Source organism: Melampsora larici-populina (genome assembly GCF_000204055.1).
Source record: "Melampsora larici-populina 98AG31 unplaced genomic scaffold MELLAscaffold_67, whole genome shotgun sequence".
Lineage (NCBI taxonomy): Eukaryota > Fungi > Basidiomycota > Pucciniomycetes > Pucciniales > Melampsoraceae > Melampsora > Melampsora laricis-populina.
Window position 1 is genome coordinate 200,728 of NW_006768831.1, and position 11,795 is coordinate 212,522.

General features: G+C 41.1%; 1 protein-coding gene across 1 annotated transcript; it reads left to right on the forward strand.

The window, feature by feature from the left end:
* Positions 1-7,063: 7,063 nt before the first annotated feature.
* On the forward strand, positions 7,064-10,658 carry MELLADRAFT_112536 (uncharacterized protein; the record flags this gene model as incomplete). The annotated part of the gene is made up of 6 exons (XM_007417049.1): positions 7,064-7,352; positions 7,445-7,600; positions 7,672-8,011; positions 8,903-9,813; positions 9,886-10,161; positions 10,405-10,658. 6 exons carry the CDS (start codon positions 7,064-7,066, stop codon positions 10,656-10,658), a joined length of 2,226 nt encoding a protein of 741 aa, XP_007417111.1.
* Positions 10,659-11,795: the final 1,137 nt, after the last annotated feature.

Below are 11,795 nucleotides of genomic sequence, written 5' to 3' on the forward strand. Positions count from 1 at the left end.
TGCGTAACCATGACCCTCGCTGAGCAATTTACGACTTTGAGGTTTCATGCCAGATTGCATGTCATGATAACAAAATTTGAACTCCTGGTGGTGTATGCTGAACCAGGCCTTGGAAGCCTGACCACGATCATAAGCCTAGGTGTGCATAGGTGAAATTTCAAAAACTACACACAAAAAGACATACTTAAGGTCATGAAACCTCATGAAACCCCGTGTCAATGCAGGTACGTAGCATTGTGTGTGTCCATCATCTCTCGGGATGTGGAGAGTCACCTCGGTAGAGCCCGAGGGTAAGTAAACCAGAGGATCCGGGGGTAGCCTGAGAAACTTCTGGGACACTGGGAATTCGGGACAAACGTCTCATCAACCGTGAGTATATGGGTCTGTGTGGGTCAGTCCGCTCTGACGTAAATACCAACCACGTACCAGAAAATGAATGACCTAAATAGTCTTGGACATGCGGTTTCCACGCGTCACCCGTGAAATCACAATCTAACATGAGTAGGTTGATCAGGAATTTGAATATGTTTAAAATCCATCCATTCGAATCTCGATTCATCAACGTCGTGACATCTAAGGTATTCTTCTTTCGAACCGACATATTATTGAATTTGAACTATTTGTTAGTAGTAGTTGTAGATCCTTTTTTCCAGGTCTTGATGGTAGTACTAGTAGTACGATTTTCTTTTGCTCGTCAATTTGATTTATGTATCGTAGCGGATTTGATTTGATTTTCAAACCTCGTGGACAAAGTCCATCCAACATGATCCAAAACCCGGAGAGATCTCGGTTCGATATCGTATCAAATGAGCGATCTAAAAGGTCACAAGACTGGGGTCAGGTACACTCGTTCATTGCTGATACTTGATTGACGATTTCAGACGCTAAGATAACTCGTTAGCCCCAGGTTAACAAGTAGCCTTCAATTACAAACTTTGCGCGTTCATGATTTGATTACAATTTGCGCCAATAATTTGTTATTCTCATTCATCTTCATCTGTTCTTTCTAATCGGCAACTTGGAAATACGTTGATTAGATGATTCTTCAACGACTCTTGAATGAACTTAAAGACGAATTCATGACCAGACCTATAGAGATAAGGTTCTGAACTAGATGAATCGTATTCCGTCAACACTGCAACCAGTAGCAACTTCTAGCCCTGACGCAAACCAGATGGATTATATAACAAGGAGCGGTTGAGGGTTAAGAGTCTTCTTTCCCTCACCCGCACATCATTTTACATTTGTCGTCCCAAGGATTTTGATCTCAAGAATATCTAACAAGGTCATTAACAATAACCTATTGACCTCTATTGACCTCATAACAATTGCTAGATCTTTCTTTTGATTCCAATTATCTTTTTGAAAACCATCCCTCCCACCCGTGAAATAGTAAAATCGTGATTCCAAAAATAAAATATCGAAGGATTACTATTTGAGACCAGTATGGTATAATAAATCTCAACCATAATTCTTGATTCATTACACGAATCATCTATTTTTGGTCATCCCTCTAGCATGTTCTTAAACCCATGAGCCAATTTTCTACGAGTTACATAAGGATTATCTTCATGTACTTGAGAGTACTGGAAACCTTAGGTGGTATTTGATCATCAGCCGTTTACCGCTGGTACAAAAATTTACAATAGACTTTGAGTCATCGGAATAGCTTCGATAACTTGGTAATTAAACTTGTGGTGGAATTGGTCCGTCCAATATATTTCAAGTTCTTTAATTTAAAAAGATTGAGAAATTCGGAAGGTCTTAAGCAAAACTCCAGCACTGGGCCTGGGGCGTAATAGCCGGGGCTACCTAGAGTTGATATTAGGCTATCGAACATACAAACTTAACTAAGTCATCCTAATATCCTCTCGAACATGTATGTACATATGTACACTCTAGATTGGAATTACGAAATCATAACATCTGCTACCTCACGAGGAACAACACTTGGAATACTTCACTCAACAGGACGACAGAAAAAGAAAGGATTACGACAGCAACAATCGAAACTTTTTTTGAACTGTTTATATCTAGGTCCGATTTCAGTCTCCTTTTCTATCAACTTGCAAACATACTCATCGCCAACCACGACGCCTTCAAAATATTTTCTCTAGCACAAGCTCTCGATTCCCATCTTCATAGTTTAATGATGCCTTCCAGTAGTTGTTTGTCATTCCATATAAAAGTGACTCCAAATCCGTAAAGAAAGTTCAGACAGCTGATTACTTTTCATCTTGGCTCCAAATTCGCTTACAGATCCCCCAATCGCTGCTGATTTCGATAGAGGCAACCGTTTACTAAATAAGGAAGGTAAATATCAAATCGAAGCCATTGCACTTCCCCTGGCTTCGCGTAATGGGCTATTTTTAGGTAGACCAATCATCACTAAGTAATAATTTTGTAAAAGTCACTGATCGTTTCTTCTAATCATTCGACGCTAGTTCTACTAGTCTTACCACCGAAGCGATAGTTACGGCCACCCTTTCCATGCTATCTCTGTTCGACAACTCTTTTGCTAACTCAGCAGGGTGTCGCAACTTCAGTGGTGGTGCGTCGGCAACACTTGATGCTTTCAATATCAGTTTATTCACTTTATCGTTCTTGGCAGGGAAGGGGAGCTTATGAAAGACGTGCCAGCAGCGGATTCCGGCAATATGTTTGGTGAGTGTATTCGTAGTCACTTTGTGATTTTCATGTAAGGTTTTCAGTTCTAATTCATTTTCTAAATCTGAATCACACTGTCTACCAGCTCATACAACAAAATCCCACGAACTTCCTGATCTAGCGGTAACAGTCGACTCCTTTTCAGTCCTATAGCTTCCCCGAATTCCCCAAGTTGCTCAGGTGCTTGGTCATCATTTTCCAACGTAGCCTTAGACCAAGCACCTGAAAACAAACCGATCTCAAAGGGTTTGTCTTCCAATCAGATCCAAAACGAGGGGAAACGAACAACAAGGCAACCGAAATGTCAGATTTAAGAGTTCTAACCTCATCAACAGATCTTACAGCATAATCCCGATGTTCTTTCTTATACCCATCAACATTTGATATATCTCACAACATCAAGAACTATGGGTCCATTTTCACTTACTTGATGCGGTGGGCTTAGTATCATTCATCTTGGTCTGACCATCAGCCGCACCCTCTATGTACAATCTACTGATACTCTCAGGACCAATTACCTGACGATGACCATATCCAATACTCCTACCATTTCACCTACCTCTGATAGAACTTCCTGAATGACTTCTACAACTCGTGTTGTTGTGATACGGTTGGATATTGTTGACATGTTGCTGTGGAATGTGATGTTGTCTAACATGATCTTCATGGGAAGGAATTCGACTCAAATTTCGATAGTAAGTCGCTCAATCGATGGGCCTGTTGTTTTGCATGGGTCCTCCGAACTGGTAAGAATCATCCGTATAATTTGAAATATGATCACCGTAATGATTCGCATCTCTCTCTGCTTGATCTGCTAAGCTGCTACTCCATGTCCCTACATCAGTCATACACTGCAGACATTATTCGGGTTCCCCAAGTGGGCAGGGAAAAATGATTGGGAGTATGATTTGTCATAAAATGGTCTATCACTCCACACCTGAGCCATAACACCCACACTACATATGTGTAGCAGGCTCAGTGAATATGTGGTTATCATGTACATACAGTTCTGCTCAGTTATCTGCTCATCAGGACAAGTTATTCATATGTAATACATGCTGTAACTTCTTTCAGATTGAAAAAAGCTTCCAAAAGATTGACTACATACACTGACTCAATGTTTTGGTGTGATCTCATCAACTCAACTGCATGTAACACACTTTCTGTTACTAAGACATAGCTTCAACAATATTGCCTGAGCAGCTACAGAATTATATGTAGTGAATTTTTGGGAAAAGAATTTCAAAGTCGAAAAAGTTACATGTGGTATAACATGTGATTTATTTATTCTGATGGGCAAAAAACTGAGCAGACCTGTATGTACATGATAGACAACTATTGACTTAGCTTGCTGCACATATGTAGTGTGGGTGAAATGGCCCAGGTGTGCAGTATTAGATTCTTTTATGAAAAACTGTACTATTAATCATTTTCCTCTGCCAAATTGGGGAAGTTGAATGATGTTTACAGTGATAGCACCACCTGGTCCCCGATTCTTTGAAATATTCCTCGCCGGGGCTTCTTTTCCGCAAGCATCAATCTGAATCTGTAAGACATTGCCTTAGTGAATTTGATAATCAGGTGAAATCTAATTGCCATTTTGCACAGCTCAAGCGCCATTCACTCAAGACTTGCAAGCCAATATAATAATGTTGTAGGTGCAACTTGTCGCTTTCACAGCTCTTGATCGCATATGATTTGAATCTTGTAGTAACCATCAGGGCAGGAGATAGATAATGGCATGTGTATGTTTTTATTCTTCATGATATCATCAAAGTACTTCAATAAGCTCGTCATATCATGTCCTGACTCATCACCTGTCATCATTTCTGTATTATTTATTCCAGTTTCTAACTATCGGTCAAACATTATCCGATATGGTCGGCATATCTTGTAAAGTCCCGTCAAAACCGGGGTCTCATAGATTAATGTGTCTCATCACAGTATTTTCATCTTTGCACCAAACTTTATATCCTTGGCATAAATAGTTATATCGCGTTGCGTTACTGTGTGAGAAGGCCTTTTTTTATGATTCAAGTCGATGTACAATGACCTGTAACGTCTTTGACCCTTCCTGTTTTTTAACCACAGAAACCCAAAAGGTAATTGCCACTTTTTTGAATTACATCTTCAGGACGCTTTCAAGGTTATCATGGACAAATATCAACTCTTCTTTTAAGCAAGACTTAAGGGCCACACTGTTTCTACAAAAAGGTTTCATAAAGGGCGCACTGGGTTTCAATTTGTGAAAAGGTAATACTGGGTTTATCGGCAGGATGTTCTCTCGAGGCCACACTGTAATTTTAGGTAGAAGTCTAGTCTATAGAGAGAAAACAAAAAGGGTTACAGGGGTAACGTTGGATCTTCTTTGTTCTCAGCAATGAACACTATTTATGCGGGGGGATGAAATAAACTGAAATAACGAGAAGAAAAATGTTCTCATCACTAACCTACAGCGGGTGGTGATACCACTCGCATTATTCGTATCATCACTCAACGTTCCATTCTCATTCTCAGCTATGGTGCGTCCTTTTGGTTGATCTTTTCTTGTGGGGTCGGATGTTCCTGGAGAGAGCGCTCGTAGATCTAATTCTCTGCCCCCGAAACTTTCTGGATAATCTTGCCTTTACAATTTCAAATCAATTACATAGATCTTTGTTGTTCTAGTATGATGAACTTTTATTTATTTATGCTTGGTTTGAACAAGCTTTTAAACAATCAAGATTGACCAAGGAATTCCAAAGCAATTTGTGCTTTCTTTTGCCAGCATCCAGATTTGAGATTCGAGATTTTTGACTTTGCCCAAATTTCGAGCTCTGGTTAAGAAAAAGGCGAGTATACTATATATAGTATATAGAGGAGGAAATATCCTCTTGGTACTTACGGAATTACGAGTAAAAATCAGATAGGTGACTGGGCTGAAACTTGTTTAAAATTAACACGGCCTTGATCAACAATACGGGGTGGCAAGCGGTACAATACAAATGTAAAAAATGGAAAATAACAACAATATCTTATCACTAATGATGTAATGTAGAAAGGAAACAATACCTTGACACTAAAGGTGCACAAATAAATTTCTTGATAATTATGTTACATCTTTTGTTGAACAGTTGATTTCTTAACATTTCCTTATTTTTATTATACCTATTGCTTATTTCATACCCAATGAAATAAGTACTACATATATACTAGGGGGGAGAGGGAGCGCTTCAAAATTTGTTAGCAATATCTAAGATTGTTGATACTGAATGGAGAGTATCGGGAGGAATAGAAAAAAGTCAATAAGAAATATGATGACGATTGAAAACGGTCATCATGACGAGGCTGGTCTCACAGTGCCCGTGTGGGCTGCCCCGGCCCAACACCGCCCCCGACGTCCAGGGCGTCCTCCACGGACACAGTTCTGGGCCCTGCGCCTGTCCAAATCAATCAGATGTATCTTCCATCAGCCAAAGCGAATTCATATCTCCTATTTTTTCGATGTTCCTCATACACCATAATCCAATTAATCCTACTCGATCATCAGAAACCTGGACGGCGTTTTCTTTTTTCTTTGGAATCAAGCAATGTAATTTGGGCACCAGGTTCATTCATCAGAGTATATTCTAGGTTCAATCCAGTTCCGGCGTTCTGATTAAGTCCCGAAGAGCTATACATAGCTATATACCAACAATGTGTTTACATCATCAAATCAAAGTAAAATGGAGATGCAGGAGATATATATTTCCAAAAATATGTGGCGAGCATGGAGTCAATTGATATGAACCTGAACATCTGTTTGATTCTAGGGCTGATTGATCGACTCAGTCGACGGTGATCATAGTCTCAAGGTTGGCTTGGGTTGAGATGATTGATGTATGATCACTTCAGAGTCAAGGTCATCAATTGCTGATCCCGCTTGATCCGGTCATTGATTGAAAATCCTGAGGTCCATCACTACCCAACGCCTTTGAGATCGAGGGCTCAACATCCTTGAAGTACCGTTTCCTTTCATGTACTCCTTTGCTCTTTCCTCCTTAAGATTCCTCATGAAACTGAGATATGTTCAGTCCACGCTCACATCATGAGCCAGCGCTTCTGATAAGTCTGAGAAGTCTGAGCTCATACCTGGACCAGAAACTATGCCTGCAGACTTTAATCATCGTATATAAGGTGCTGATCTCCGTATGTTCCAGTTGCTTTTGTGCTGTATTGAATCGTGTTATCATAAATATTTGTCGTTATATTCTTCTATCACCCTTAACTAATCATCCCCGTCACCTAGTTTCATCGGCGGCAAAAGCATCTGCCATCACAACCTGCTTCCTTTCCTATACTTAATCCTCAATCCTCAGCGCAATATCAAATTCTCTTGACCAACTCGTTTGATCCTTTCAGTTTCTCTCAGCCCAAAATGACACCGCCAACGGAAATCAGGTGTCGCTGTGTTGATTGTCTGGAATCTACGACAGATCAGGAGCGTCCCGGGCGCGTATGGAAACGCAAGTCCCAAACTTTCAAAGCTCATCAGGCTCTAGTCAAGGCAAACCGCTCTGTTCTGACTGGTCCCAAAAAGAGCAATGCATCGCCTTCGTTATATCAGTCAAAGAATGTAAAGACTAGCTTAATAGTTGATAGCGCAAACATCTTCGGAAACTCGCTTGATCAGCAAGCCTCGAATCACGATCCCGGCACACACAAAGGTGGGTTACCTAATTATGATTTAGCAGTGCCCGCGCTTCTATGGCTCTACAAGCTGATCATACCGTTGGTGCTCTGGATCGCATTGTCGTAGAGAATCTACAGCCGTCTTTGACCCACCTTGCACCAGTCGAAAAGACCATGTCACATCTCGATATATCGCACTTGAAAAAAACGGCCAATCCACCGCGTCGACAAGAAACCGGTAGCCATTTTCAGCAAAAATGGGATGGAATGACTGTAGAGTCAGGTAAGTGCTATACCAAATTCATCTGCTTTATGATCTGCTTTTTGATTCGAGTTTTCTTGCGGGGGATGCAGGTCAATACGGTAGGCATTACTATGATCAGTTTAAGAAATTCGACTCAAAGACCTCGGCAATGAACCTTGTCATGGTATGTCTGTACCTGTTTGAACACATTGGGATGGCGGTCGCTACACTTTGTCTTCACGTCAACAATTCGGTACGGGGTACTGGCGATCGTACCACTGGTAGTTCCCAAAAGGGTTGGTCACCAATGGATATTCGGACTGTTCTCACAGATCTAAGAATTCAACCAAAGATCCAGCGAACTCTGTGCTGTCCAAAGTGCTTTCGACTTTACTACGAAGGTGATACACCCGATATATGCGATTGGCGCGAAACTCGCTCGAGTCACAAGTGCAATGAACGTCTTTTTAAACAAACAAAGACGGGTGAAGATGAAGAAAACCGGAGAGCAAATAGATACTTCTCAACCGTTGCTTTCACAGAATGGCTAGCTCGTTTCTTGAACCGCCCTGAAATTGAAGAGCACCTCGAATCTAGTAAACAAGCACTGGGAGATGGCTCGGCGATGTATGATGTTTGGCATGGATATATGTGGCGCTCGGCTCGAGGGATCGATGGTGATCAATTTACGAATTCGCCTGGAAATCTCGTATTCTCGCTGAATGTCGACTGGTTCAATCCACTGGGCAACAAAGCAGCAGGCAAGCAAGACTCTGTCGGCACTGTTGCTTTAGTATGTCTCAATCTTCCGCCACATATACGTACCTCTCCTGAAAACATCTTTCTTTCTGGATTGATTCCCGGACCTTCCGAACCCAAGATGACTCAAATCAACAATGTACTCAAGCCTCTTGTTGATGAACTGAATGATTTATGGAAAGGGGTCAAGTTTTCTTCCACCGCAAAGTACCCAACACAAGGTCGCATCATTCGAGTCATGTTGGGGCCGATTATTTGTGATCTTCCGGCGATGCGAAAGGTTTTAGGAATGGCAGGACACAGCTCCAAAAAGAACCTCTGCTCATTATGTCGAATTGGAGAACATAACATACATTTACTTGAAATTCCTCACGCCCTTTGTCGATGTAAACACGAACTAAAATCGCAGGCATTGGCGTGGAAAAATGCGAAGACCGTCAAGGAACGGCAACGTCTTTTCAAGGAAAATGGAGTCCGTTACACCATTTTATGGGAGCTGCCTTACTTCGACCCAACCATACATACCGTAGTAGAGCCCATGCATAATATATTCCTTGGTTTACTTCGCCATCACGGACTCAGTGCCTTGGGATTGATGTCAAAGAAGAAATTGAAATCTTCACCACAGACAGCCGGCAAAGCACAAGAGGACGATTCTGATCCAATGGAGGAGGGACTTGAAGATTTCGATTCCGATGATGGAGATTCTGACCCTGAAGATCCTGAGCTTCAAGGATCAGAATACGTTGGTGATCAGGTTGTGAATCAATCACCCTCTGCATGTGGCGATGCCACATCTCCCCCAGAAGATGATCTATCGCTTGCATTTGGAAGCATGGCACTGGATTATGACAACGGACTTGATGCTGAGCAAGAAGATCGCGACAATCAATCCGAACCAGATGCTTTCATGGGATTTTCAGACGAAGTGACAGGATGCGAAGAGGAAGAAGAGGAACTATCTGACTATGAAGAGGTCGATGAAAAATACAATCATATTTTTAATGAAAAGAAACACCTCAATATACTAAGGGAAGTTATAGGACAGGTCCATCTCCCATCTTGGATTGGTAGAGTACCAAAGACGGTAGGATCAAGCAAAGGTGGTAAATTGAAAGCAGATGAATGGGTTATATTATATGAGGTTATGATAATACCCGCCTTCATACTTTTCTTCCATAGACAAGGTCATCTTTCACGGATCACAGACCATGATATAGTTCGAAACGCCCTTCATCTGATCAGTATTCTCAAACTCGTGCGAAGATTTGAACTGGAAGATAGGGATTTGGAGGCTTTGAAATACCATGTAAAAAGCTATCGACACGGACTCGCTGGACTGTTCACTTCACTCTCAGTTACTCCAAATTTGCACATGTTACTTCACATTCCTCAGGTGGTCAAGATTTTTGGCCCTGCTCCTTACTGGACTGCATGGTCGTTTGAAGCAACAAATGGATCTTTGGCCAGAATTCCAACTAACAATCATGACAGTACGTTCAGAGTTTTGATGCCTTATTCATGTGAAAATGGTACAATAAACTGACTGATCAATTTTCCGGCAGGCTCTAGGGAGTTTACAATTCTAAATAAGTGGACAACTGGTCAGAATATGCGCTGTGTGCTTCCGGACTTATGCAAACAGCTACCAAAAAAAACCGCAGCAAGTCTCTCAAAGTTTGTGTCACCAAAGTGTACTGATGGAAGTGCTTCGGCCTACCTTCGAGAAGGAAGCGGTGGCCCACCAAGCCTCAAATATAATCCGAAAAAGAATGAAACTCTAGATTATGATTCCCATCTCCTTCTTCTTGGTCGAATGAAAGAAATATATGGTAACAAGTGTGTGCTTTCCACTGACATCTACAAGAAATCGCGGTACGATGAAGATAGTATTCCTATATCTAGATTTGTAAATCAAATGGCATCAGTAAAATGTCACAATGTAGTGTATTCAACTAGAAAAAGAAATCCAGGAAACAGCATAGTTCTCTATTCCATACATCTTTCCAAACACAAAAAAGGTTTTGCGTGGGGGAAAATCAATGAGATATTCATGACAATGGTGCGCCGGGATGGAAATATAGACCAGGATATTTGGATTGACATCTCTCGATATGCTACTTTATCAGCAGCTCACCAGAAAAGGCATGGGTTCACTGACTGGCCTCACTCTGGATTCAGTGTGGTGTACGATAGGGAGAAAAAGAAAGATGTGATACGATTGGACGAGATTGTTAGTCATGGTGCTTCTTGGGAAAATCCGGAAGGCTGCTTTGGAATCAAAGAGCCTACATTGCTGATTGTAAATTTATCAAAGACCTTGTGCACTGCAACTTGAGTATGATTTTTTATCGTAGTTTCAGGTGGTAATGAAAGGTTTGCCATCTCGATTGAGTGTTTTGATGTTTTATTGTATCTGTCTACCTTGCTATCTTGTATTACAAAAGTTAAACCAAAAACACATCAATTTATTTTGTATCTGTTTTTCAAAATGGAGTCATCAGAATACGAAACCACTAGAGATGATAATAGAACTCTCAAAGCCCTCAAATATGGGAGATGAGAAATATCTTTACTCCAAACAATCAATGAAATCCAATTACAGTGATGATAGAGTTTTTTTATCAGCTTTTGAAGCCATTGGATCCCCAGTGAGCTGCGAATTAGAAGTAAAAGCCCAATTTAACAAGGGATTATAAATCTTATGCATTTTTTCTTTAAGTAGGGCCACCGTCTCTTGAGCCAACTGTCTTCAACCAGGACAATTCACCCAACCATTCAACCTATTCCCTAACCACAATTGACTTTGCCCAATATGTCAGTTTGTCAAATCTCATATTCCCAAGTTATACGCGGTCCTGGTGCAACTACTTGGACCACTATATCAAGAAGGCCTGATATTGCTCCCACCTCTTTTTTAGGCCTATTGGTTGCTCACTTTATAGTGAGTTCGTGCTTTGCACAGCTCCGTTTGTGAAGGTACTTGTTGTCAACTTCATCTGTGTTGAAAATGAAGAAACCCAGGGACAACCACGTTCCATCACAGGCAGATGATTCTTTTTCAAAATTCTACAGGCGCGCAGTTTAATTCCATTGTGTTGATTCCTCATGAAGACCGGGCTCAAATTGATGTTTCTCAAGGTGATTTACGTAAGGAGACTTTATGTTTTTACTCCAAACATAGTCTCTCATAATCTTATGCAGCTTGCAATCTCAAATTTTCGGGAAGATATCAAAAGGAGAATTGAGCTTAGTAAGTGCAAACTTGGCATGATTCTGTTGGAATGGATAGCTAAATTTTCTTTTTGTTAGCTTTTCCGCAATATGACAGGCCCATGACACTTCGAGGTTGATATCACAACAATGAAACGCCCGCTGTGTATCACTTCCAGGCGTACATTCTCCAAAAAGTGGTGACGGTTGGAGTTGACGAAAGGAAGAAAGACGATATGCTGTGTGGTGAGTCCCGACGAGA